Source organism: Indicator indicator, chromosome 14, assembly GCF_027791375.1.
Source record: "Indicator indicator isolate 239-I01 chromosome 14, UM_Iind_1.1, whole genome shotgun sequence".
In the NCBI taxonomy this organism is placed as follows: domain Eukaryota; kingdom Metazoa; phylum Chordata; class Aves; order Piciformes; family Indicatoridae; genus Indicator; species Indicator indicator.
This window is the reverse complement of record NC_072023.1, coordinates 6,877,678-6,905,657: the sequence shown is the minus strand read 5'-3', so window position 1 is coordinate 6,905,657 and position 27,980 is coordinate 6,877,678. Positions and strand designations below refer to the sequence as shown.

General features: G+C 48.6%; 1 protein-coding gene across 1 annotated transcript; it reads left to right on the top strand.

The window, feature by feature from the left end:
• Window positions 1–94: 94 nt before the first annotated feature.
• Window positions 95–27,980, top strand: SREBF2 (sterol regulatory element binding transcription factor 2). The gene is made up of 19 exons (XM_054387051.1): window positions 95–176; window positions 4,678–5,067; window positions 5,882–6,063; window positions 7,163–7,308; window positions 9,030–9,252; window positions 10,723–10,837; window positions 11,027–11,208; window positions 12,020–12,212; window positions 14,234–14,415; window positions 15,548–15,821; window positions 17,658–17,827; window positions 18,043–18,211; window positions 18,757–18,877; window positions 20,485–20,594; window positions 22,405–22,537; window positions 23,093–23,261; window positions 24,484–24,669; window positions 25,564–25,675; window positions 27,636–27,980. The coding sequence occupies exons 1-19, from the start codon at window positions 95–97 to the stop codon at window positions 27,854–27,856; spliced, it is 3,360 nt and encodes a 1,119-aa protein (XP_054243026.1). The 3' UTR covers window positions 27,857–27,980.

Genomic DNA, 27,980 nt, shown 5'->3' with positions numbered 1-27,980 from the left:
TCGGAGGCGGTCGCCGGCAGCCTCCGCCTGAGAACTCGAGGCGGCGGTGGGGTTTCATGCGCCGGTGCGACCGGCCACAGCTGGCTCCTGCGCGATGGAGGGCGGCGAGCTGGGCGTGGAGAACATGGAGACCCTAACAGAGCTGGGCGACGAGCTTACCCTCGGCGACATCGACGGTGGGAGCCGCGGAAGGAGGGGTGGGGGTGGCGCTCGTGGGCTCCCTCAACGGGGTGTGTGGGGGCTTCTTCATGGCCTCCCCGTGGATCCGGGGCTGCCGGTGCTGCCCCGGGTGGAGGGTGCGTGAATGGCGTGGTTCTTGGTTGTTGCTGGGTGGGGTGTCACCCATCCCTGCGTGGGGAGTGGGAACGCAGGGTGGCTGCATCGGGTCGGCTCTGCTGCGTCGAGTGCGCCTCCCACGCGGTACAGGTTTCCAGCGCGTGTAACTCGGGGGGAGCGGGGAATCCCCCGTCCGGGGTGGGTAAAGGCGCGGAGGGGTGGTGCGGGGCGCGTCTTGTCGTGGCGAGGGCCACGCATGTCTCCGCGCCGAGGGGAGGACCTGGGCAGCCCTTTTGGGTGACGTGCGCGGGGCTGACCCACGGCGGGGGAGAGTCGTGGGGGTCGCTACAACAAGATGCGTTGGGGGTCCGGAGATCCCCAGATCTCTTGCGGGTCGTGGAGAAGGCAATGGTCTTGCCGTGCTTTTCTTGTCCCAGAGCCGCGGGGCAGGAGGTGGTCCTCCGGCTTCCCTTCGTGTTTCCTCGTGGCTCTTAAAGTCAGTGGGAGATGATGGCCGGAGATATGTCGCTAGTAGTGCCCGTGTGAGGAGACTGTGCCTCTCCGCCCGCCTCTACCAGAGCAGATGTACTGCTGAAATTTTCCTTTCCCCCATCCTCTGTCATCCTAAAACTTGACCACATTAACGACAGAGCTCAGACCAACAAGAAAATTCTTGTTCTCTGCCAAAAGGGAGCTAAAAGAGCCTGAATATGATGCCTTATTCGTTTCCTAACCAACTCCTGAAAACCCATTTTAAGGGCTAATTTCTCTGAGTTTCTCTGTAGGCTGGAGATGGAGACTCGGGTCAGCTCCCCTGCCCTGCTCGGCCCTAATCCCAGAGCTCATCTTTGCAAGGGGCGGGGCCGGGGGATGCCTGGAGCATCCTTGTTTATCAGCTGAGAAATAAAACGCAGTTTAGAGCATTTAAGTTTATAACTGTAATTGATTTGCAGTGTATTTTTAGGGACAAATTTACACTTTTTATTTTCCTTTATCATATATAAAAGAAGAATATCCCTTACGAGGATGGAAAGAATTTAGTTACTGCTCACAAAATTGCCAGTGCAACTTGAAGGTGGTGTTTGCTCCTGTTCAGGCACCACTTCTCAGGATCCGTAGGGAAATGGAGACAAATTCCAGTGAACCCAGAGCTGGCTCTGGACTGTGGTGTGCCAGGGGAGGTGTGATTCAGAGCAATGAGTAACCTAGGAGAAAGCTTTACCTTCCTTCCCGGCTCCCGGGGCGGATTTTCCTGGGAAGGGTGGGGAAGCATATGACAAGGCTGGGTTTTTTTGGTGTGCTGTTGACATGGATTCTTTTCAGGGGCTGAAGTTCTACAGGGATTCTGATTTGGTTTTTAAGTTGGCCTGTCTCCTGTTTCCTGTTCAGGCTGAGGGACCCTCACCACCTGCTGCATGGCTTTTAATTTTCCATGGTGGAGGAGGAATGATGTTGATCAGTGTGGTGGATACTCTGATTACTCTGAGATGTTGGTGCTTACTGGGGTTGTGCTCCAGGTCTGGGGGATCCTGGTGCTGAGCTGGAGGCATCTATCATTGTCTCTGCCCCCCATCACAGGCTTCTTTGTGGCACCTTTCTGCTGGCAGGATAATGCTGGAGAGTGAGGTCTGAGTCAGTTGTGGGTACGAATCAACCTCTGAGTTCAGGACAGAGAGGTTGTTTGCGTCAAGGTTGGCATCTCCACCACTTTCAGTTTTTCAAAGCACTGTATCCAGGAAGGAGCGTGGAGGAGATCTGAGCCACCACCTGGGAAAGGCAGCTCTTATCCTTTCTGCCCAGTATTTGGGTGCTGAGCTAATGAAAGCAGCAGATGTCCTTGGTGGACTCAGTTTCGTAATGTCTTGTTGACATTTTTTTAGCCTTGGGCTGGACCGGGATAGTTTTGTGCAGTAACATCTCACCCTGTGGTAGGGGATGAGACCTCTGCAGTGCAGATGGTGTGGGTGATCTTGCAAGGATGGGTTTGTCATAGAGAGCTGTCTTCCAGAAACACCTGAGCTTTCTGACAGTCAGTGCAGGCTCTCACTCTATTCTCTGTGTTGGCCAAGGTCAGTTAACAGGTAGAGATTTGAATTTTGGATGTTGCTATTTCTCTTGCTTTTTATTTCCCATGTGTGGCTTCCAAGAAAGCTCTTGGGCACTTTGAAAAAGGTGGGGTTTGATCCCCCATTACGTTGAGGGTGGTGGAGCACAGGAACAGACTGTCCAGAGAGGTTGTGGAGTCTCCTTCTTCAGAGACTTTCAAAACCCACCTGTGTGGCCTGCTGTAGGTGATCCTGCTTTGGCAGGGGGTTGGACTTGGGTGATCTCTGGAAGTCCCTTCCAAACCTTAATATTCTGTAATTTAGACTCTTTGCATTTAGTCAGTGATAAAGATGTGATCTAACTTGTGAGAGTAAGAGTAGATTATTTTTTTTTTTTACTAAGGTACTAAATCTGCTGTACTGAGCACAATGTTCTTTAAAGGAAAACCACAGTACTTGAAATTTGGCTCTTACATGGAATTTAGTCTTCCAGAGCAAGCCTCATCCAATTTGTGTTTATTCCTCCCTTGCAGTAATGCTGCCTGATACTGAAATATCAGTACCACCAAATGTTTGAGAAGGATGTCATTGGGATTATCAGGTTTATCCTGTTGGAGGTTATTTGGAATGATCTTAGTTGCTAGTCAAGTTGGACGATGAAAAGCAACTTAACATCCATCTTGATGCTATGCAGAACTGTTAAACAGCTCTCCATGCTCTGGTGACAGTTTGTGAAAGTTCATTGAGCCCCTGCATTAAAAAAAAACAAAACCAAATCTTTCATTTGTGTCTTTAAAAACAGAGACAAAGGTTTGGTCCAAATGGTCCCTGAGGATGACTTGCTCAGTGCTGGGGGAACTGCGTATCCCCACTTAGTGTTGGGCTACAAACAGATCAGGAGGATACATGTCCCAAGCTCCTCCATCCAACAGACTTGAATTCTTAAGAGCTGCAGTCATAAGCAGTGCTTGAATGTGTGGAAGGGTTTGGAGGCCTTGCTGTCAGAAGGGAAGAGTAATAGTACAGAAATAGGGAAGTCTGATGAAACATTTGTTAAGGGAGCAAGGAGCTTGGAGGATGATCTTTTTGCTCTGCCTCAGGAATGTCAGACCAGTTAATTGGATAACATGAGAGTGGCATTTTGGAGAAGGAAATTAATAGCCCTTTTATTGCTGAGACTATTTCCATAGAAACATGTGGTGAAAAGTTTGCTTCTTTGAACCACCTTCATAAACTACAGCAGCAATATCCCTTGGGCTCGTAGGTGAGAAAGTTCCTGCTGTCAGGAGCACTTCGCCATATTTTCCTTCTAAATGAGAAATCTATTTTCTGTTTTCTAAGCCCAAGTTTATGATTTAGTTATAAACCCTCTATTATGTGTGTGAGTCCCCTCCCTTTTTTTCCTACTTTGCAGCGAGGGAAGAAAAAAAAAAAGGACTTTCAAAAAGCTGTGAAAGTGCCTACACTGCATGGGCAGATCCTGGGCTGAGATCTGACTCCTCATGCCACCACACACCTGCAGATCAAGGGAAGCATTCAGGTGGCTTAAGGTGCCCAGTCAGATTAAATTGGATTAGACAGAGGGAAGAGGAAACTTCACTTCTGAACAATGATCTCTTGGTTGGGAAGTTTTTCCCTCTTGTGGGGGAGAGCTGTATCATTGTGGTAGAAGCTTCTTGATGTGGGCTGTTACAATCCTGGAGAAGGTGGGGTGGAGAGAAACCGCTGTGCAGTGATTGCAGGTGAGGGATAGATAGGCAAAAACACCCCCCAAGCCACCAAAATACAAACAAGTTAAATTCTGCTGGTTTAAACACATGCATAGATTTCTCCTGCCTTCAGGTCTATAAAATGTTGTTTTCTTTAGAGTTTTTTCCCCAGTTTCTGGTGTGCTTGAAAGTAAAAAAAAAAAAAAAAAAAGTTAAATTCTTGCCCTGTTTCTAAGTTTTTCAGCTACTTGGTGAGAGAGAGGGGCTTGAAAGCAGCCTAGAAGTTGGGTGGGAAATCAGTTAGTGCTGGAATTGCTGAGGTGCTTGGTATCTTCCTTTGCAAGGATTAGACTGGAGCAATGATGGAACAAGACTCGGATGTTTTAGATACATTTGAGACAGCTTTAAGTTCTAGTCTATGGTCAGATCCTGTAGTCTGGGAAAGGTGTTGCAGGACAGTCCTGCCCTTCTGCTGGCCACCTCTTGGTTTCTCTCTGCAGATGCCAGGTTTGTGTGATATATTCTCTGGAGTTTTTGAAGGACTCAGAGCTCCTTTCTGCCCATCACTCCAAGTCCTGATGTAATGGCAGATGTCAAAGTGCATGGGCAGTAAAATAGCATTAAATGCAATTTCTTCTCTTTTACAGAGATGCTGCAGTTTGTCAGTAACCAGACAGGGGACTTCCCAGATCTGTTTTCGGATCACTTGTGTGGCACCTTCCAGGGCAATGGCAGCAGCAGCAGCAGCAGCAGCGGGACCCTGGAGCCGCAGCGGTCATACAGCCAGGTGCAGCTCCAGCCCTTCCCACCAGCCCCTGCCTCCCCCCAGCTCCAGACTGTACCAGTCAAAGCGACACAGGCAACACCTCCAGCCCCTCCACGTTCAGCCCCTCTCCTTCAGCCCCGGCCCCCGCTCCAGCCTCAGCCTCAGCTCCAGCAGCAGGCTGTGATGATTGCACCAACGTTCAGCTCTGCACCTCAGACCAGGATTATCCAGCAGCCAGTGATCTACCAGAATGCAGCCACAAGCTTCCAAGGTAGTGCTTGAAGGGGTTCAGACTGCCTGGTGCACCTCCAGTTTCTTGGTGCTCAAGATACAGATGTGCCTGCTGCACTCACAGTGAAACAGTGTTCAGTCTCCAGAAGTGCTATTGGCCACAACATGCCTGATGATCCTTTTCTTTCAATGCTGCCTGTGAGGTGTACCTTCTCCTGCCTATGTGGCTTTGGAGTTGGGGGAGCATGAGAAATGATCATAAATGAGATCTTAAGTCTTTTTATGTGACTTCTTCAGAGTTGTCTTCTTGCTGCTGTCCTGTTATGGCCTCTTGGGAGGCTTGAGGATAGTATGTCTAAAAATGGTTATTGGCAATGTTGTCTTCCCACTGATGGGTGCAATAGGCAGATCCAGTCCTGAAGCTCCAATCTGTCCCATGTGGCACTCTGGAATCAAAGCACATTTTAACTACCAAGCTCTTGAGTGCAGTACTTGCATTGAGCAGAGACACTTGCAGGGACATTTAATGATGACTGGATGTGAGTTGTCTTGATTCTTTTCAGTAGGTGTTGGTCCTTTACATGATAAATAGGACCTTAGAGTCCCATAAGATCAGCACGAGTGGGCAAGTGCTGATTGGGTGAATTGTCTCATGTCACTGAAATAATGAGTCCTGTGCTATCAGACCAAAGGGCTTTTGCTTAATTTTCTCTTAGCTGCTCCTCTGTGTCTCCTTGAAGGCTTTTATTCTAGGTGCTGTGTCCTCTTGCAGGAGGCACCATAGGAGCATTTGCAGGTTCCAGAATGGAGACCTGTGTCTCTGGGCTACTCCTGACATCTCTTCTGATTTTCAGTTCTCCAGCCTCAAGTCCAGAGCTTGGTGACATCCTCCCAGGTTCAACCAGTTACAATCCAGCAGCAGGTGCAGACCGTGCAGGCCCAGCGAGTGCTAACACAGGCTGCCAATGGTACCATCCAGACATTAACACCAGCCACAGTCCAGACAGTTGCTGCCCCACAGGTCCAGCAAGTTCCAGTAAGTATAAATGTGGAGTGATTCAGGGATCCAGCAGAAGAAGAAATTGCTTTTGCTGGTTTGGTCTCCTGGCTTGCTGTGGGAGAGGTGGTGAAGCTTGTAGGGCTGGGCATCCTAGCTAGGATGGCTTTTGTGTGAGAGGTATTTCTAGCCAGCCCATGTTCTAGAAGCATTTTACTTCATGCAAGTCATGTATGAGGGTCCCTGATGTAAGCTGTGATGTGGCTTCAGGTAGTGGGCACTGTTCAGAAGGTGTTTTCACTAAAACAGCTGCATCACCAAACTTGGTCTGAAGTACTTTTTGTAACATGGTGCAGCCAAACCGGATTGGAGACCTTTCTTGCCTACTTTGTAAGTCCACCATCAACACCATGGCTTGCTTGGGCTGGCTGATACTGGAATGTTTCCTTCTGCTTCTCCTGCCATGGTTTCTTTGATCTTTTTGCTGCTATAATGTCATGTGATTTTTTTTTTTTTTTAAACACACACAAGAGTGAAAAAGTATTTTGTGTCTTTGTACTAGATGAAAAACTTTACTGCTAGGAGACTCGATGTGGCAAGGTTGCTCTGGTTGAGTTGTACTGTGCCATCTGTAGTGCTCTCTGTACTTGAGAGCTGTTGAGGTATTTGGAAAAACAAGAGCAAGCTGTGTTATGGCAACATGGCTTACAGTTTTGATCTGCTTGATATTCATGGTACAGATCCTTTCAGTGAATTTGAGGGGAGGAAGTTACTACAGGTGCTTGCCAGGGCAGGCTGCCTAGATGTGTTAGACTCAACCAGATAGTGTAGAGAGCTAACTATAGGTGTAATTGGAGAGAGGAAGGGAGCTTTTCTGTGGTTGTTTTTTTTTTTTTTACATATTTGTTTACATCTGGTAACTGATTTGAAAACCAGTGTCCTGGTGATTCTCTTCCCTGCAGAACTGTTCAAACTGTCCCATGGTCAGAGTTTGCATCAGGGGCCAACAAAACCCATTGGGGTGATGCAAGGCACTGGGTGAAAGAAACCCCTCCCGCCTTTGCCATCCATTGAGATACAGAGTTACAGTTCTGTCTTACACTTACCTCCCCTTCACCTATAGCTCTTTTCAACCTAGGTTTTGGTCCAACCTCAGATCATAAAAACAGACTCCCTTGTGCTGACAACCCTGAAAACAGATGGTAATCCTGTCATGGCTGCAGTACAGAACCCAGCGCTGACAGCACTCACTGCTCCCATTCAGACCACGGCTCTGCAGGTACCGAGCAGTTGTCCTCTCTCCTCACCGATGTCCTTTCCTCTTAGTGCAAGGAAGTGGTTTGGGCTTTAACCTTCTGCTGGGGTGCAAATGGGAAGGGTTTTGATGGCTGCTGTAGATCCATCCAGAGTGTGTAATTCCCTCTTTCTGCCAAGGCTAAACACACAGGTTGTACTTGTTTGGCAGCCTTCCATGGCCAGTAAGCAAAGACCAAGGGCACGTTTCTGTTTACATTTTTCTGGTATTACAAGGAGAGAAATAGGACCTTAAAAATTCCATTTGGTTTTTAACCTCTGGAAGATACTTGAAATGGAAAGCTAACCCACTCAGAATACCTGAGAGATTTCTTGCCCTCCTCAGTGGTGTCTAATAGCAGAATGTTGAATGTGGAAGCTCATTGAGCCACTTTCCAGAGGGCATTTGCAGTGAGGATTCGCTATAATCCTTGGAGACGGCAGCTGTGCTTCGTGGCCTCTACTTCTTATCAACTCTGAGAAACTTTTGCTCCCCAAAGACACATTTCTTACAGTTTTGTACATTCTGAACAGATATCACTGTTCAAATATGTGTTGTGAGAGATAAAAGTGCAAGTGTGGAGTGAAATTTTTACTTCTTTTGCGTAGCACGATAGGACTCTTATGTACTTGTGAGCAGCCAGGCTGAAGTCTTTGGTTAAGCTGCTTGCTTTTAGGTGACGTTTCACCCAGAGGTGAGGCTTATGTCATAGTGTCTGTAGACACAATCTGTAAAGCATTTTGAACACACTGGAATTTGGTGGAAATTATCCAGGGAAAGGTGTAGGACATAAATTCATTTATTTGTGGAGTTCCGGCTTGAAATGAAAATAAATTAATTTAAAATACCCCAATGAGAAGACTATTTCAGAGTCAAAATTGCTCCTGAAGTTGCTCACAGCTAGTTCCTTCTCTTTTGACAGAAACAACTCTTGCTGTGTGTAACCTTTGTGTACTTTAGAGAGCACATGTACCCTTCTCAACCTTGTTTTGCTGGGTGAAGCAATCTAAACTTTTTTTATTCCAACTGTCCTAGGAGCCCCTTTCTGAAACTCTTCTGGTGAGGTTCATCACCTCTTATCACAGAGTAAATACTGCTTTAGTTTGGTGTAGCTGGTTTGTCCTGCATCTAAACATCCCAGTTTGAGCTTTTCACACCAGTGTATGTCACTCATTGGTTTAGTTTCTAATCTTCAGGGATTTTTAGAGCTTATGTATTTCTTTTTTTCCCATTTAATTGAAACCAGATCAACTGTGTTGCTGCAGTCAAGGTTGGTTTCCCATAGCCTTGTCCCTTCTAACGTTGCTGTTACCAGATTAAAAGTAGCATTGCCTGTTACTGATTTGATGATATTTGTCCACAGAAAAGATGGGTTTGCACACTTGAGGTGTAAGGATTGTTAAGAGCAAGGAGGAGTCTTGGTGCATTTCTCTGTTTAGCAGATGGCATTGGTGCAAGAGCGTCGATGCTTTTGAAGAGCAAGAGATGCTCTGACTCCACAGTGACTAGTGCAGGAGGCAGCGTGGCAGATTTTTGTGTGGACTGCTGTGCCAGTGTTCATGCTATCTAAGGGAGATGGGAGGAAACTGGCATGTCTCTTCTGAGCTGTACAAACTTCTCCTGATTTTTCTTGCATTTACTCCATTTCCTTTTATAACCCTTATCTAAACCAGCTGATTACTCACGATTCCTGTTACACATGGTCTTTGTAGACCCTTGTTGGGAGCAATGGGACCATTTTAACAACAATGCCAGTGATGGTGGGACAAGAAAAGATGCCTATCAAACAAGTTCCAGGGAGTGTCAAGCAGCCAGAACCACCTAAAGAAGGAGAGAGGAGAACAACTCACAACATCATTGAAAAGCGTTACCGGTCGTCCATCAACGACAAGATCATTGAGCTGAAGGACCTCGTCATGGGGACGGATGCCAAGGTGAAGATGTGGCATAAGAGCAAATGTAGTGTCATGGATGCTTGGTTCTCAGCTGCTGGTTGCTCTACCAAATGAAGCAGTTGGGCACATGCAAGTGTTAGCAGTGTGCACATGTGTGTTGGGATCAGGCTGGTGAGAGACAGCTGTGCAGTGGAGAGCTTGCTGATGGTATTCAGGAAGGGTCACCTATGAAGCAGTCGTTTTACTGTTGTCCTGTGCTACTGTGCTGTTTGTTGAAAAGAAGCTTTACCTTTTTTCATCTGTTAGGCCTAACTTAAATAGGCTCTTTAGATGGAATACCCAAGTGGATCACAGGATGTTAAGGGTTGGAAGGGAGCTCCAGAGATCATTCAATCCAACCCTGCTGCCAGAGCAGGACCATAGAATCTAGCACAGATCTCACAGGAATGCATCCAGATGGGTCTGGAAAGTCTCCAGAGAAGGAGACTCCACAACCCCTCTGAGGAGCCTGTTCCAGTGCTCTGTGACCCTCACAGTGAAGAAGTTTCTCCTCATGTTGAGGTGGAACCTCCTGTGTTGTAATTTATATCCATTGCCCCTTGTCCTATCACAGGGTGCAACTGAGCAGAGCCTGTCCCCTCCCTCTTGACCCCCAGCCCTCAGATATTTATAAACATTTATTAAATCCCCTCTCAGTCTTCTGTTCTCCAGACTAAAAGTCTGCCTGACCAGAGCTTGCTTAATTGAAGTTGTTTTTCTCCATGTGACTGTAGCAGGGACAAAGATTTACAGAGCTTTCCAATTTGTTTCGTTTAGATACTGAGTTGCAACAACTCCTGCTTGCTCTAATATTAGGTTTCTCACACCATATACTCAGGGTTGTCCTGTTCACAGGGAGTAGTAGTCTGGATACCTTGCATGGTCTCTGTACAAATGTGTGCTCTAGTGAGGCCACCTCCTGTTGCTGGGTGAATTTGGAAGCTTAAATTTTAAAAACATCTGTACTGTTCAGTGGATTCATGGCACTTTGGGCTTGTGTTTAGAAGCAAAACTTGTCCACTGCTGCTGGAAGCAAATGTTTTCTTGGGGATGGCCAAGAGAATGAGGCAAGGAGAGGACCACTTATCTCAGAATTAAACAGTGAATGGTGGTTAACAGCCAGTAGCTTATTCCACCCCAGAAGAGAACCAGTGGTTTTGTGACTTCCAAAGGACTCTTTCTGGCTGAAACCTAGATGTGAACTCTGTTGTAATTTGGATGTTAATCTGTTTCCATGGTACTGTTTTTATGAGGTCTTTCAGCAACCCCAGTCCTTGTGTGCCTTTCACAGTAGGATACCTTGCCCATGGTGTGCCCTGCTGTGAGTTTCTTTGAAGCTGCTGGGTGGTCCTTTACACCCTTTTTTTTTTCCATCACTACATGATACAAAGAGTTGAGGCATCCCTACCAGCAGAAGTGATGCTCTGACACTCTTCATACATACTTTCTGTACCTCTTAATTCCTTGCAGATGCACAAGTCTGGAGTCCTGAGGAAAGCCATTGATTACATTAAGTACCTGCAGCAGGCCAACCATAAGCTGAGGCAGGAGAACATGGTTCTGAAGCTGGCTAACCAAAAAAACAGTAAGTTGGGGAGGCTGTGCAGCAGTGGGGAGGCAGTCAGCATGAACACAGGATGCCTCCTGCAGTGTCTTATCTGTGACAGAGGCAGATAATGTACACATTGCACTGATAGTGCCCAGTCTTACTCTGGTCACACTGGCAGGATGCAGGGCTGAGAAACATGGACATAATGCACTCTTATTTTTGCAGAGCTGTTGAAAGGTATTGACCTAAGTAGTCTGGTTGACAATGATGTGGATCTGAAGATAGATGAATTCAACCAGAATGTGCTGCTGATGTCTCCTCCAGCCTCTGACTCGGGATCCCAAGCTGGCTTCTCTCCCTATTCCATTGATTCGGAGCCAGGAAGCCCTCTCCTTGATGATGCAAAGGTATTTGTGACACCACTTGTCAGATTCAAGATGTCTACTTCAGCCTTATGTAAGGGGCAAAATATAAATTCTCCTACTTCTCAAGAGTAGAACCAACAGACATCTTGGCAAGTAGATCTGTAGGAGTCAGAGATCCTTTGTAAGGTTGGAGAAAGTGCATGGATGTCTTAAATGACTGAGCTGACTACCTGAGCGGTATTATCTGTGCCTTACCTTAGCTGCCAGAGGAACTGTAGTTAAGCTTCAGCTCCTGTACAGTCTCTGTGGACTTAACAGTGTATGTTCACGTCCCAAAGAGCACATGGCTTTCCAGGGATGTATATATCCAGTGAATAAAGCCAGAGAACTTTGAAATGGATGGTGACATCAGCTTGGTTAAAAATGAGACCATAAGTTAATGACAGTAACAGAAAGCTGTTAGCTGTCTTCAGCTGACAGGTGTTTGTGGATATCAGAGAAATGGGTCTTTTGGGAGATCCTCAAAAGAGTCAGGGCAGCAAAGGTTAATCCTAGCCTAAGCCAGTAACCCAGTTAATGATAACTGAAATGACTGGGAGCAGAAGGAAGGTGAAGGCACTCAAGTGCTTCAGCTTTATCTTACTGAGCTAGGGAAAGCTTCACTGCAGTTCTTGCTGAACTTGATCTTAAAAGCAAATTTTAGAATGTGTTCTGTTTCTGCTCCTTTCCTACCCCTCTCTTGACATAAGCACTTTTTTTTTTTGGTCTACAGAATGCTAAGAAGTCTTTTTTTTTTTTTTTTTTTTTTTTTTTCCCCTCTTCTTACTTTTCTCTCACTCCTATTCCTTTGCAGGTTAAAGATGAGCCTGACTCTCCTCCTGTGGCCCTTGGTATGGTGGATCGCTCTCGCATGCTCCTCTGTGCTCTCACGTTCCTTTGCCTTTCCTTCAATCCTCTGACATCCCTCCTGGACTCCCGAGGAAGCCCGGAGTCTGACAGCCTGGTGCGCCACGGCTCGGGCAGGAACGTGCTGACCATTGAGTCAGGTAATGAACGAGGATGGTTTGGACCACAGAAAGCATCCAAGCTTACTTGGTCTCCCTAAAGACCATCTCCAGCTGTCACAGCTGCAGGTCACAAGGTAGACTGTTGGTTTGATTCGGCAGGGTGAGGGTGGCTTTGTGTGTTCAGGAGCTGTATGACCTTTGTTTAATGGTTGAGGTGGGGCAGTAACTGCAGGGCTGAGTTTGGGAAGAGAGCCAGCTGAGAGCGCTTGGACACACTTCCAGTTTACATCCACATCCAGAGCTGTTCTCCTACAAAATCAGCCATTGCTCGAGGTGGTGAGGTAGAAGGGGCAGCCATTTGTAGCCCAGCAGCCTGGACTCTCAGCATAGACTCTCAAAAAGTAGTTTAGGGTAAGGGGCATCCTCATGTCTTTGAAGCATGGTCACTTTCTATATATTTTAAGGTAACTGACTGTTTTGGTTGTTTTTTTGTTGGTTTTGTTTGGTTGGTTGTTTGTTTTTGGTTTTTTTTTTTTTTATGTAACTTAACAATAAATAGGTGAAGAATGACTTCAGAAACACTGTTGGTGTAGGGTCTTCCAAGGGGCTTGTTCAATAAACTTGCTCCATAATGTTCATAGTTGGGAGTGCAGCAATCTAGGGAGGGCAGGATGTGCTGTAGGCGTCCTGTCATTTCCCTGGCTGGTAAATAAATTTCCTCAGTGTTGTTTTGTAGACTTAATTAAGACTAGGAAATGACATTGGGGTATTGAGTACTTATGGGTGTACCTGATAAAAATGGGAGTACAAGGTACTTGAGGAAAACCGAGTGCTGGCTCATTGTTTTTAGAAATCAGTCTTGTAAAAACAGCTATTTATATTTGGTTGGGAATGTTGTGGCTTGGAGATTGGATGAAGAGCTGATGGAGCAGGTCCAAAAAATGATCAGGGGGTTGGAAAACCTCTGCTACAAAGACAGGCTGCGTGAGCTGGGGGTGTTCAGCTTGGAGAAGAGAAGGCTCTGTGCAGACCTAATAACAACTTTCCAGTACCTGAAGGGGACCTATGAGAAGGATGGAGAGAGACTGTGTACAAAGACCTCTGGGGATAGGACAAGGGGCAATGGCTTCAAACTAGAGAAGAGTAGATTTAGATTGGATGTTAGGAACAGGTTCTTTACCATGAGGGTAGTGGAACTGGAACATGCTGCCCAGGGAGGTAGTTGAAGCCCCATCCCTGGAGATGCTCAAGGTGAGGCTCGACAGGGCTCTGGGCAACCTGACCTAGTTGAGGATGTCCCTGCTGACTGCAGAGGGGGTTGGACTAGATGACCTTTGGAGGTCCTTTCCAGCCCAGACCATTCTATGATTCTACAAAGATATTTCCTCACCAGAATGCAGTCTTTGCAGAAGTTGATACCACATGTGGCAAGCATAGCAAGGCACCTGCCCCTCTACTCAGCACTGGTGAGGCCTCACCTCGAGTCCTGTGTGCAGTTCTGGGCCCCTCACTTCGGGAAGGATATTGTGGTGCTGGAGCAGGTCCAGAGGAGAGCGATGAGACTGGTGAGGGGGCTGGAGGGAAAGTTGTAAGAGGAAAGACTGAAGAAGCTGGGGGTGTTCAGCCTGGAGAAGAGGAGACTTAGAGGGGACCTCATCACTCTCTACAACTACCTAAAAGGAAGCTGTAGTCAGATGGGGGTCAGGCTCTTCTCCCAGGCAACCAGTGACAGGACAAGAGGGCATGGTATGAAGCTGCACCAGGTGGGGTTTAGGTTGGATATTAGGAAGCAATTCCTGACAGAAAGGCTGATTAGGCACTAGAATGGACTGCCCAGGGAGGTGGTAGAGTCACCATCACTGGAGGTCTTTAAGAAAAGGTTGGATGTGGCACTTGGTGGCAAGTCATGGTGTTAGATCATAGGCTGGACTTGATGGTCTCAGAGGTCTTTTCCAGCCTCAGTAATTCTGTTATCCCCCTGGGTCTGTGTTCATCCTGTTGCCAGCCTTTTGGTGTCTGAATTAGCTTTGTTACCTTCCCTTTCGGGATGTCCCCTGCAGATGCGGGTGGTTGGTTTGGCTGGATGCTGCCCACGCTGATCCTGTGGCTTGTGAATGGAGTGATTGTGCTGAGCGTGTTCATCAAGCTCCTCGTGCATGGGGAGCCAGTGACCCGGCTGCACTCGAGGTCCTCGGTCACCTTCTGGAGGCACCGCAAGCAAGCAGACCTGGATTTGGCACGGGTAAGGCTGACTTGTCGTTTTGCTTCCAGTGCATCTTCTAGGAGAGGGTGAGTGTGGACTAGTGAAGCCCCTATTACAAGAAGGATCTGGAGGTGCTGGAACATGTCCAGAGAAGGGCTACAAGGATGATCAAAGGCTGGAGCTTCTCTCCTGTGGAGACAGACTGAGAGAGTTGGGGTTGTTCAGTCTACAGAAGAGAAGGCTCCGAGGAGACCTTATTGTGGCCTTCCAGTATCTTAAGGGGGCCTACAAGAAAGCTGGGGATGGACTTTTTAAGGCGTCATCAATGATAGGACCAGGGGGAATGGAACAAAAATAGAAGTGGGTAGATTCAGATTGGATGTTAGGAAGAAATTCTTCACCATGAGGGTGGTGAGACACTGGAACAAGTTGCCCAGGAAGATAGTAAAAGCCTCATCCCTGGAGGTTTTTAAGGCCAGGCTGGATGTGGCTCTGAGCAACCCGATCTAGTGTGAAGTGTCCTTGCCCATGGCAGGGGTGTAGGAACTAGATGATCCTTGAGGTCCCTTCCAGCCCTAAAAATTCTATGATTTTATGATTTGGCACTTGCAAGAGCATGATATTCTCTGAGTGGATTTTTCTGGTTGATTTCAGAGAAGCTGGTGCTTGGTTGTCTTGAGCAGATTGCTGTCCTCTATCAGACTAATTTAGTGAGTCATGGACATCAGCACTGTAAGAGCCTCCTAACTTCTGTCCTTGCTGCTGTTATCTTGTAGTGATGTTTGGCAGCAAGGTCTTGGTTTTAGTCCAGAATCTGGTCTGCACTGTGACTCTTTGTCTCCATCCTCTTGGAGTTGTTCTTCATTGTTGAGGCAAGGTTATGGGGACCCTGAACTTCCACATTTGAGAAGGCAGGAAGCTCCTTTCATCCAGTGCTGATGTCTCACAGGCAGTGCAGGACCAGAGCCACGTGTGGAAAGACCTGTAGGGCCAGATGGAGCTGCTATGAATTGCCTTCATGCTGCTCAGGAAGGACTGTGTTGACTTCCTTCAGCTAAACATTTTGTCCTAGTTTGCACATCGTTTGTCTTTCTCCCTATGCTGAGGAGGTCCCATAGTGTCTCTGTGATGATGCTCCTGGTTGTTGACCCTTCTGTGGTGTCGTTTGCAGGGGGATTTTTCTGCTGCTGCATCAAACCTGCAGACCTGCCTGTCAGTGCTTGGCCGGGCACTGCCGGCCTCCCGCCTGGACTTGGCCTGCAGCCTGTCCTGGAACGTGATCCGCTATAGCCTGCAGAAGCTGGCGCTGGTGCGGTGGCTGCTGAAGAGGACCTCTCCTCAGTGGCGGGCAAGGGAGGCCAACGCAGCCTTCGAGGAGGAGGCCAAGACCAGCGCTCGGGATGCGGCTCTGGCCTACCACAAGCTCCATCAGCTCCACATAACAGGTAGGAGCAGGGGTGGCAGATCTGCTGTCTTTGTTGTGCTGAATGAGGAGGCTCAGAGCTGATCCTGGGGGATACAGGGAGAGCATGATGGCCTCTCTCCTCTGGGAGGGCTGCTGTTGAATATCAGCCTGACGCATTTCAGGAGCTACTTCCTAAAACCCAACAGGTTCATGCAATATAGGAGCTTTGTAAGAACAACTGAAGCAACAGCAGTGACTTGTGTTGTGGTTTAAAGCTTTTCCCGGAGTCCAAAAGCCCAAAAGGAACAGATTTAGATTTCTTCCCCTTTTTCCTGGTAGGGTGAAAGCAAATTAAGCAGGAGAAAGGAAAGGTAAAATCACGAAAGAAATGGTCTGGAGTTGGTTTGGAAATAAAAAGGTAATTTTAACTATATATATATTTATATATATAGCATTTGAGTAACAGGGAAAGTTGCAAAGGTATAAGGAAAAGGGTAAATAGGAAAATATACAAAACCAGGCCCAACTGTCATTGGATTCCCTTGATGTAAATAGATTCAGCTTTTTAGAAGTGCAGATGCAGCATGGAGGCAAGCCACGTGGTAACTCAGGAAGCAGGAGCAGCAGGGACCCTTCTGTCGAGCAGGTGAGGCAGGGGGAAAGAGAGTGAACCAAAAACCGGCCCCCTTTAAATAGGGTTGCTGGACAGGAAGGGGGAGTAGAATAGACCGTTGGCCCAGGGGACCCCTCCCCCTGGGAGGGGGAAGACCAAATCTCTCTCTCTGCCCATCTGGATCCAGGTTTCTTTTGTCCACCTGGGGGCTGGGTTCTTTTCAGCCCCCTCCAAGGATGGGTGTAACCTGGCACAAGTTGCATGTCCCTGAGTCTGCAGATGTGACTGAGAGCCTTCCCCAAGCAGCAGCTGATTGAGTCCATTCACTCTTTGTTGCTGTTAAAGGCTTGTGTCATCCCTATTGCTTGGGGAATGCGATGTGGAGGCAGGGGCTGGGGTTAATTGCTTGGAAATATTTTTCCAAGCTGTGTAGAGTGCAGATTGCCAGTTGGTGTTGATATGCTTTGAAAACTTGTGCATGTGCACGTGTTCCGAGGAAGTGCTTGAGCGTTCCTCCTGAATGGCTGTTTTTGCCATTTCCTTGGCAAACCACTTTGCAATGTTAATAGGCTCCCAGCACATCAGAAATCCAAGCTGAACTTCCTTCTGCCTAATCATGCTGTGCCAATTGCAGCCATGCCACCAGGGATAAGGAGTTGTCCTTAACATCTGTGTAGGTCCAGGTGTGGACTGCAAAGGACTTCAGTTTTAACATAGTGATGAATATAACAAGACAAAATTTGCTGATGATTTTCATAAAATCATAGAATGGTGTGGGTTGGAAGGGACCTTAAAGGTCACCTAGTTCCAGCCCCACTGACATGGTCATGGGACGCTTTCCACTAGACCAGGTTGCTCAAGGTCCTGTCCAACCTGACCTTGAAAACCTCTAGGGAGGGGGAATCCACAGTCTCCCAGGGAAACCTGTTTCAGTGTTCCACTGCCCTCACCATAAAGAATTTCTTCCTAATATCCTGTCTAAATCTACCCTCCTCCAGCTTCAATCTGTTCCCTCTTGTCCTATCGCTACAAGCCCATTTATCACAACTGATTTAGCTACAGGGCTGTCTTGGAGAAGTGAAGCTGTGGGTGCTAACTTTGGTATCTGTGAAGGAAAGACTTGGTTGCTTTGTTCTGTTGCCTGAACAGAAGTTAGGCTGTCATTGTCTCTTTAGGATAGTAGCCCTGCAAAGTCACCACAGCACTTAGTAGCTGTTGCTACTGTACTGAAAGTGAACATTTTTCCTTTCTCTCTTGGTGCAGGTAAACTTCCCTCCAGCTCAGCTTACTCAGGCTTGCATATGGCCCTGTGTGCTGTGAATCTGGCCGAGTGTGCAGAAGAAAAGATCCCACCCAGCACAATGGCAGAAATCCACCTGACAGCTGCAGTCGGCTTGAAAACCCGCTGTGGAGGCAAACTTGGCTTCTTGGCAGTGAGTTGCTGCTTCCTCTTCCGTCACACCTCCAGGCAGAGCTCTAGAAAGGCCTGAAAGCTGGCATTGCCATAGCTCAGGGCATCTGCTGGCACTGCAGTTATAGTATGTGCTGCAATTACACTATGAGCTGTAATTACGATGTGACTTTTGTCCCCTGTTGTCTGTCGCTTTCCCTGGATGCGGTTCTCAGTCTTAGCCTCTCCTTTCCCCAGAGCTACTTCCTAAGCCAGGCTCAAAGCCTGTGCAGCTCAGAGCGGAGTGCCATCCCTGACTCATTGCGCTGGCTCTGTCACCCCCTGGGACAGAAGTTTTTTGTGGAGCGAAGCTGGACAGTGAAGTCTGCTGCAAAGGAGAGCCTGTACTGCACCCAGAGGAACCCTGGTGAGAGCCACTTGTGTCCTCAGCGTGAGGCCTCCCAGCACTTTGAGCCTGGCAGTCTCTCCACTTCTGGTGGAGGCTGTGCTCTTATATATTCACCCTGCTTATGGTCTTGGTGGGCAAGAAGGGTTGTGGAGCTGAGAGGCATCTCCTCGAGCCTGCTGTATTTATCTTTTTATATTGTGCCATGTCATCCCATTTGTGTTTACATGCTGAAACATATCTTGGATGTGGCCCTGAATGTCTGGGAGGTGGCTTTGGGGTGACCAAAATTTATTCTCTGCAGAGAAATGCCATCACTGTTTGCTCTGTACCAGGAACCTGGCTGCGTGCCATCGCCCTTTGGCTAAAGTGCCAGAGAGACATTTGGCCAAGGGCTGTGGCTTTATAAATGGATTAAAGGGTTAAAAAGGGCCATAAAACATAGTCTTTAGATTAATTCCTCCAGAATTTCCCTCACCTATGTTTTGATTCTTCTTTTTGATTGTATCAGGAGGTGGCTATCACTGTATTCAAATGAAACATTTTGGTTTCTTCTTCCTCTCTAGCTGATCCTATTGCACAAGTTCATCAGGCATTTTGTGAGAACCTGCTAGAGCGAGCAGTGGATTCACTTGTGAAGCCTCAGACTAGGAAAGAGGTAGCAGGACAAGAGGAGGAGGAGCCATGGTAAGTTTATGTCCTGTGCTGGGGTCTGCTGGCTGCAGCTGCAGGCTCTGAGGCAGAGCTCATAACCATTGATCAAGTGCTCAGGGGCAAACTGAGTGGTTAGTCCTTGTTGAAGACTTGAAATGACAATGTAAATCTGACCACCACATCTTCTTAGAACAGTGAGTTCTGCCTCTTCACCTTAAAACCTCTGAAGCCAAAAGTGAACCCAGGTGTAGTAAGGATTTCTGGTGGTGGCTGGCATAACACTGGTTAATTCCCGCGCTAGATGAATTGTGCTTTCTCTGCTGACAAAAAGTTTAGTGTTCAGGAGCACTAAAATGAATGTGCCCCTGCCACTTCTATAGACCAGAACATATATCCAGGGCTCTAAGAGTGTGAAGGTCTGGCAGGTTGGATAGTGACCCCCAACAGCTCACTACCTTATGTGTTAGGAGTATTCTCCTAACCGAAGTGCCACATTTACCAACAGTGAAAAATCAAACTGATGTGTGGCAAGAGCATGAGTGGTGATGCTGGCCAAGACTGTCAGCCTCTAAGCTCTGTGACCAAATGAAAGGGGCCTATAGGTTGGAATCAGAGCAGCTTTTTGTACTGACCTATGCCCAGGTCTTTTGTAGGCTCCATGGGAAGCAGAGCCCCAGCCTTTAGCAGTGATTCTGCACAGTTTCTAACTAATCTCCAGATATGCTGATGGCAGGCAAATGCTGCAGAAATCCGTGGGAAGCTAGGCAAGGATTCTGTCCCCAAAATTGTGGGTAAAAGCCTCAGATGGGAAGATAACCCAGTTTCCCTATCTGTATAAGGGAAATATTGCATGCTTAGCTTTTTTTTGTTTTTCCCCCGGTCTCGCATCTGTTTTCTAGCACCGTTGCAGAGAATGAGCAGCACTTGGGTCTGATTGCCTGCACAATACAAATGCTTGCCATCAGATTCTGCTGTTGATGATGAGAGAAGGTATCAGGACTTGCCTGAGTGAGGTGGATTGTCAATATAGTTCTGGGAGTCCTGACACCTTATAGGAAGGTCTAGCGTTAGTAACACAGCAAGACTTTTTGTCCCTTCTCCAGGGGTAGGAGCTCAAGGTCTGCTGGAGCATGTTGCAGGAAATGAGATCATTGCTGCATGTGCTCCTTCCTCTGAGCCACACGATGAACTTGTTCTCATTTGCATTCATGTGTATTTGCATATATGCAAATAGTCACTCACAGAAGTGTAGTTCAGCTTCTTTTGAAGGTGGTGATTAAAAAGGAGCCATATATGTCAGGTGATTAAAAAGGAGCCATATATGTCAGGAGCAATATATGTCAGGTCCAGCATGTCTGTAGCTGAGGTGAGGCTCTGGAGGTTGACTCTAGGTCTGTGCTGGTCATCTTGCATGGGAAGATGTGAGGCAGTTTCTCCCTGAGCATGTCTGTGTGCTTCCACTCTTTGGGTAGTCTCTTCAGTCCAGCAGTGTTGTGTGCCTTGTGGAGTTTGAGCTTTCTGCAAATGTGACAGTTTTAAACCTAGTGTAAAAATGCCTTGTGACTGCTGAGAGATGCCTTCAGGCTCTGGTACCTCCTGTTTGGCAATGTACCAAAGGTCTGCCTTGCTTCTTGTTGCAGCGAGTTCTCCAGTGCCATGGAGTACCTGAAATTGCTCAACTCTTTCTTGGACTCGATGGGAAGTGGAGCCCCACCCTTTGCCAGCAGTTCTGTACTCAAGTCTGCCCTGGGTAAGTCTGGCAGAACAAAAGCTCTCCCAGTAGCAGGAGCTACTGCTGATAACATAGCACAACTTCTCCAATTCCAGGCCAGGAGAAGCGCAGTCCCTGGAGTGGGACTTGATTGCTGAGCAGCAGCACACCACAGTGTGGTACAGTGGCTCAGATTGTGGTTGGGAAGGCTCCAAATTGACTGTGTCATAATGTTGAGTGCTCAGGTGGGGCTGCTGCTGTTTGCATTGCTGGGCATGTTCCAAGCTGAACCTTGTGCCCTCACCTGAAAGTTTGCTCCTGACAGTGCAAAGTGTGAAGAAGGGTAAAGAGTGTGAATAAGCATAGCAGTGTTGCAGTTGAGGTACAAGGTGGTTTAGTTTTCCACTTAATTACCTATTGGACCAAATACAGGTTGACCTCACTTCCACAGCAGCTGTCATGTATATTCCTCAGTCTCCAGAGATCTGCAGTCCCTGCTGTTGGCAAGCTCTGGGCATGTACTGGGAGGTGCTTGGTTTGCTCCTTTCATGTATATTAGCAGGACAATGAGAGCTGTAGACTCCCTCTGAGCTGTGAGCTTGTTTGGGTGGTAGCAGGCTGCTGAAGTATTCGTCATGCTTGGTGTTGGTACAGACAGCACCTGGGCATCTCTGAATGCTGCTGGAGCTTTAGACACAGGCTAACTGTGCTGTACCTAAAATGTATAGAGCAATCAGAGAAGGAAAACGAGGTATTTCTTTTTCTAGGGATTTTTTTTTGGTACAAAGGGAAGTCTACATTTGGATCAGTAGTGTCATGATGTTTAAAAGCAGGACAGAGTAGCACAGCAGATGTGCTTTGGCTCTAGGCAGGCTTTGGGAAGTTTTGAAGGGGATGTTAAATAATAGAGAAAATTAGATAGGGAACCTGATTTGCTGGCTTGATGGTGAGGAGTGCCAAGGCACAGTATACACAAGTGGAGTTGTTGTTTTGGAGTGGTGAGTGGTGATCTTTGTTGGGGAGAAAGTTAACAGATTTCTAGACAAGTAGATAGAGTAAACTCTTGTTGACAAGATACAAACTCTGCATCGAAAACTCTGCTTGCAGTCAGGTGCAGGGTGTTTGCCTGCTGCCAAGTTCTTTTGCGTTCCTGCATCACATTTCAGTGTTTGCCTGGATGGCTGCATTCCTGTGGGATCAGTTTGGGATCATTAGCATTGATCTCAGCAGAAGGCACTGGCAAGGATAGGTGACACCTGCCCACTTCGATGAGCAGGATGGAGCCAGGTGTCCTCTCCTGGCCTGCAGCTTACAATTTACATTTGGGAGTATGGTGTTCAGCTCTAGAGCCCCCAGCTTGAAAGAAACAGAGACCTGCTTGAGTGAGTCCAGAAGAGGGCTGTGGAGATGATCAGAGAGCTGAACACCTTCCCTATGAGGACAGGCTGAGAGACTAGGAGTTGTTCAGCCTGGAGAAGCGAAGACTCTGGGGACACCTTACAGCAGCCTCCCAGTTCTTAAAGGAGGCCTACAGGAAAGATGGAGAGGGATTCTTTTATCGGAAAGTATAGTGCTAGGACAAGGGGTAGTGGTTTCAAACTGAAAGAAAGTAGATTTAGAGTAGATATTAGGAATAATTTTGTTTTACAATGATGGCGGTGAGGCACTAGAACAGGTTGCCCAGAGAAATTGCGGACGCCCCCTCCCTGGAAGTGTTCAAGGACAGGTTGGATGGGGCTTTGAGCAACCTGCTCTTGTGGAAGGTGTCCCTGCCCACAGCAGGGAGTCTGAACTAGATGATATTTAGGGTCCTGTCCAACCCCAGCCCTCCTGTGGTTGTGTTTTGCAGGCCCCGATGTGGTGTGCCGGTGGTGGTCAGCGGCGGTGGCGATGGCGATCGGCTGGCTGCGCGGGGACGATGCGGCCGTGAGGTCACACTTCGCAGACGTGGAGCGCATGCCAAAGTCCCTGGAGATGTCAGAGTGCGTAGGCCCCCTCCTACAGCTTCCAAACCTCTGCCCCTTCTGAACAGGGATGGCTCTTCCCCTAATGCCATCGGGTAGGGCTAGTCCTGCCTCGCTCTGCAATTGCACACCTCTTGTGCTCTGGCACGCAAGAACGTGACAAATGTGGACGTGCTCAGCAGTTCATGTGTAGGTCAAGGCTTGTAGGCTGATTCTAGAACTGGAAGTGCACTGGAAGTGTCAAAATTGCTTCTTTAGAGATGTCTTCTGGCTTTATTCTAATTACACATTCTCCTGCTTTCCAAAGGCAAGCAGCAAAACTCATGTGCTGCTGGAAAGGCTGGTGTCACCATCTTGGCTCTTTTGCATTAAAAGCATCTTTGCCAGTTTCCTTTTAGTCTGTGTAGGTGACTGTCACCTTTTTTCAGTCTAAGAAATGGTGATATCTCTGCCCTTGAAGATAGGAGGGTGAAAGCTGATGCTAGTTGCTGCTTGATCAAGCTCAGCTCCTGGGGCTGCCCTGTGGCAGCATAATGTGGTACTGTTGAAAGCAGTGCTCTCTTTCTCTTTCAGGAATGCCCTGGTGAAAGCCACCTTCTACGTCTGTAAAGCTATGCAGGCCTCACTGTCTGGGAAGGCAGATGGACAGCAGAGCTCCCTGGGTCACTGTGAGAGGGCCAGCAGTCACTTATGGAACAGCCTCAACATGAGCAGTGGTGTCTCCAGCACCATCCTCAACAACGTAAGAGCTCTAAGCCCTGGGTTAATCCATGGTCTGTCTTGGTTGTAGGGCTGGTCTTGCTTGGGGTGTATCAGTTCCCTGTTGTGTCTGCATACTCCATCTATCCTGTGTCTTATGGGAGTAGAGAGGAAACTTTATTTTCTTGGAGAGGGCATTTGACATCTTTCTTCCTCTGCTGTGTGAAGGAGCGGATCTGCAAGTACATTGTTTCCCTGGCATGGTCTCAGAGAGCTGAGCTCTCTTTCCTCTCTCTCCTGCCAGTAGCTGTCATCCCATTTTGGTGCTTTAACAACTTTGAATTTTGCCCACAGAAAGCCATCCATCTCTGTCCTCCAAATGGAGTTGCTGACACCTGTAAAGCAGGACCTCATTAAGTCGAGCCTGCTCTGTTTCAGGCAGCACTCATAAGTGTGTGAACCTTCCTCTGCGAAAGTGGAACTGTGCCGTGCTATTCCTGAGTTTGTGTGGGGCTTGGTTTTCTTCTTTCCAGGTTTACCTAAAGCTGGAGCTTCCCTTCATGGCATATGGGACATGGTTCTGGTCCCTTCTGTCGCTCCTGGGTGGCAGCTGTAGTGCATTGTAGTTGCATTGCATGTAGTGGCAGTAACTGTGCAATGTTTCTGCAGTGCAGTACGGAGGCACTCACCTCTTCAGCAGCACAGGTAGAGTCCTCTAAGAGCAGCTAGGACAGGGAGCAATGCACAGGGGCCTCAGCAGATGAGGAAAAGGGATTTGGGCAATCACTGAGGGTTGTGTCAGGACTGCTTTTTTTTTCTCTGCAGGCAGCAAGGCTGTCTTTGCTGTTTGACACTAGTTAGTATCACCATTTGGGTAGGAGAGCCTCTGCAGAAGGCTAGGGCATTGCTGGCCCAATATTCCCTTGGACACATCTTGTCAGGGGTGGGGTTTGGGCCAGCTTTGTGGAGGTGTTAGCTCTCCTGGAGGGAACAGCTACTTCTCAGGTGCTTGTTCCTTAGGCTGGACCTCTTGGTGCCAAGCCCCAGAGATACCACTTGGGCAGAAAGCAAAGTCCTACTCCCTTTGGTGCATCTGGTGGGGCACAACTCAGCTGGGAGGGCTGGGGAACCCTGCAGGGTGGGGAGGAGGTGTTGCAGATGCCCTCCCCATGGGCTGCGTTGGCAGCTGTGTAGCAAGTGACCTGCTACTCACCTGATGGGTTGTGTTAATGAGCATGTGTGCCCGGGCCCCCTGGCTCTTGCAGATGATCCAGCTGCTGGCCTGTGACTTGCTGCTCTCTCTCCGCACCAGCCTGTGGCAGAAGCAGGCGAACGCCAGCCAGGCTCTGGGTGAGACCTACCATGCCTCAGCCCCCGAGCTCACAGGTTTCCAGCGGGACCTGGGCAGCCTGCGCAAGCTGGCCCATGGCTTCAGGCCTGCCTATCGCAAGGTAAGGGCCTCCTCTGCCCTGTTCCACCTCCAGCTTACCTACAGCCCTGCCTGGAGGGGGTGGGGGGAAGTGTAGGGCATGCATTGGTTTGAGTGGTTTGGATGCCTAGGGTGGGATGATCTGCCACCAGCAGCCTCCATAGTTTCTCTTGGTGGGTGACAAAGGGGTTCCCATAGGGGTCTGGTGCATGTGAGAAGGCACCCACCTTAGTTTCTTCCTAGAAAGCCATCAGCATGGCTGTGTTGCCAAGCAGATACAATGGCATCCTGTCTCTTAACATGGCTTCAGACTGGGTCAGTCCCTTCAGGAAGTGTGGATAGAGGCTTCCTTGGCCATGTTGGCTCTGGAGGGTCAGATGCATTCTACATCTCTAGAGCCCCAGGTGACTCTCTGGGTTTTTTTTTCCCCCCCATTCTGTTTTGTTTAGTCTATGTAGTGTTGAGCCTCTGTAGAGGAAGTGTAGTCCCATTTCTGGAGAAAAGGTTTGTCCTAGTATTGTCTAAACTCTGGGTTTCAGAGTTTGATGCTGTTATCAGAGTGCTGCAGTAGCAGCCTCGGGTGAGATGCCAGCTTGGGCCACAGTGCCAGGATTCGCTCTCCCAATTTTATGCCCTGTTCTCTGCTTTTGTTCCTCCTCCTTTCCAGGCCACTCACAGTTACATGTCGAAAGTTTTTTCTTTTTTTTTTTTTTTTCCCTTCCCCTCCTCACAGTTGCCCTGACTTGCAAATTCCCCAGGTGGGCAGATGAGGGATGAGGGGGGAAGTAGGTCTCTGTTGTTGTCAAGGTGTCAGTGCTCTGCTTTTGAAATGTGGTGGCTGAGGGATGACGTGAGTTCAGTTGCAGCATCACCTCTGTGCCAGCCTGCCTCTCACCCCCACCCTGCCTTCTTCTAGGTCTTTCTCCACGAGGCCACTGTGCGCCTGATGGCAGGTGCCAGCCCTACCCGCACCCATCAGCTGCTGGAGCACAGCCTGAGGCGACGCACACCACAGAGCAATAAGCAAGGTGGGTCAGGGCCCCGGGCAGGCACCCACTGTCTTGTGAAGCTTGAAGGGATCAGAACTCAGGCAGAGCTGGGGAGCATGGCTACCACCTGCAGCATCTTCCCTATGTGAGGCTCAGGGAAGGGAGCTCCTGTCAGCCTATGGCTCACAGCAATGCTTCTGCCACACTCTGTACATGAGCTGCCAGCCCTGGGCCAGAGGCATTGGGGAAGAGGCTGGAAAACATCTGCCTTTGTGCAGCCATGCATGCACAATAGTTGGCAGGCTGGAGTTCAGGGCAGTCAATGCAAAGGCAGAATTCAGGCTAGTGTGACCAGCTGGGTAGATGAGGGGAGGGTAGTGGATGTTGTCTACCTCAGCTTCAGCGAGGCTTTTGACACTGTCTCCCGTAACATCCTCATAGGTGAGCCTGAGGAAGTGTGGGTTTGATGAGCAGACAGTGAGGTGGACTGAGAACTGGCTGAGTGACAGAGCACAGAGTTGTGATCAGTGGCGCAGGTTCTAGTTGGAGGCTTGTGGCTGGTAGTGTTCCCCAGGGGTCACTACTGGATCCAGTCTTGTTCAACATGTTCATCAACAACCTGGAGGAGGAAGGAACAGTGTGCTCAGCAGGTTTGCTGGTGGTACAAAACTGAGGGGAGTAGCTGACAGGCCATGAGGCTGTGCTGCCATTCAGCAAGACCTGAACAGGCTGGAAAGCTGGGCAGAGGTGAGCCTCATAAAGTTCAACAAGGGCAAGTGTAAGAGTCCTGCAGCTGGGAAGGAGTAACCCAGAGCATCAGTACAGGTTAGGGCTTGACCTGCTGGAAACAAGCTCTGTGGAAAAGGACCTGGAAGTGTGGGTGGGCAATCTTGTCATGAGCCAGCAATGTGCCCTCATGGCCAAGAAGGCTAGCAGTACTTTGGGGTGAATTAATAAGAGTGTGACCAGCAGGCTGAGTGAGGTTCTCCTCCTGCTCTACTCTGCCCTGGTGAGGCTGCACTTATTGTCCAGTTCCGGGCTCCCCAGTTCAACAGGGACAGAGAACCATGGGAGAGAGTCCAGTGGAGGGCCATGGGATGATTAGGGGTCTGGAGTATCTCTCTTATGAGAAAAGGCTGAGAGACTTGGAGCTCCTTAGCCTGGAAAAGAGAAGACTGAGAGGGGATCTTATAAATGCACAGAAATGTAAAGGGTGGAGGTCATGAGTTTGGGGCTGAGCTCTTTTTATTGGTGGCCAGTGAGAGGACAAGGGACAATGGGTTCAAACTAGAATACAAAAGGCTCAACATAAACATAAGGAAAAAATTCTTCATTTTGAGGGTACCAGAGCACTGGAACAGGCTGCCCAGAGAGGTTGTGGAGTCTCCGTATCTGGAGTCTTTCAAAACCCATTTGGACATGTTTCTGTGCAACCTGATCTAGGTGCACCTGGATTAGCAGGAGGGTTGGACTAGATGATCTACAGAGATCCCTTCCAACCCCTAAATGGGAGAGCCAAGAGACATGGTGCTGTCTCCTGTGGGGTTTTAAGAAAATGGACAGCTGTGAATGGCAGCATTCCTAGGGGTCATCGTTCCCTTCACACAGAATAGTCACACAGAACACACAGAATCGACCAGGTTGGAAGAGACCTCTAAGATCATCAAGTCCAACCAATTACCCAACCGTAACTAATCAACTAGACCATGGCACTAAGTGCCTCATCCAGTCTTTAGGAAGTGAAGTTAAAGGGACAGTCTCTGTAAAGAAGACAGGATTGCCAGTCCCTGCCTTAATCCCTCTCAGACTCTTCTCATCTGCTAGCCCAAAGGACCTGCCTGGGGGTCTAAAGGATGGCTCCAGCTCTGGACATAGCTGGGGGATGCCAGGCACAGATGTCTGTGCTGACTGGTGCCGGTCAAGTGCCTGCATAGTGGCAGGTTTTGTCCTGCAGGTGGTATCTTGATGGTGAGCTCTCTGTCTGCTCTCTCTTGCGCAGGGGAACTGGACACGCTGCCGGGCCAGAGGGAGCGAGCGACAGCCATCCTGCTAGCCTGCCGCCACCTCCCCCTCTCCTTCCTCTCCTCCCCAGGCCAGCGAGCAGTGCTGCTGGCTGAGGCTGCCCGCACCCTGGAGAAGGTGGGGGACAAACGCTCCTGCAATGACTGCCAGCAGATGATCGTCAAGCTGAGTGGGGGCACAGCCATCGCTGCCTCCTAACCCCGGCATGGGGTCACCCTGTGCAAAGACAGCCTGGTCACCCGTCAGCCTGGACTTCCCTTCTGGAGCTTAAAAATGAGGAGGAAGAAAAAAGAAAAAAAAAAAGTGCTAGGCTAGGGCTGTG

Bases quoted from the DNA above. Each gene is read 5' to 3' on its own strand.
- SREBF2 (XM_054387051.1), top strand. From the start codon at position 95: ATGGAGGGCGGCGAGCTGGGCGTGGAGAACATGGAGACCCTAACAGAG. The intron at 14,416-15,547 runs GTAAGGCTGACT...TGTCGTTTGCAG, and splicing joins CAGACCTGGATTTGGCACGG to GGGGATTTTTCTGCTGCTGC. The intron at 20,595-22,404 runs GTAAGTCTGGCA...TGTGTTTTGCAG, and splicing joins TGTACTCAAGTCTGCCCTGG to GCCCCGATGTGGTGTGCCGG.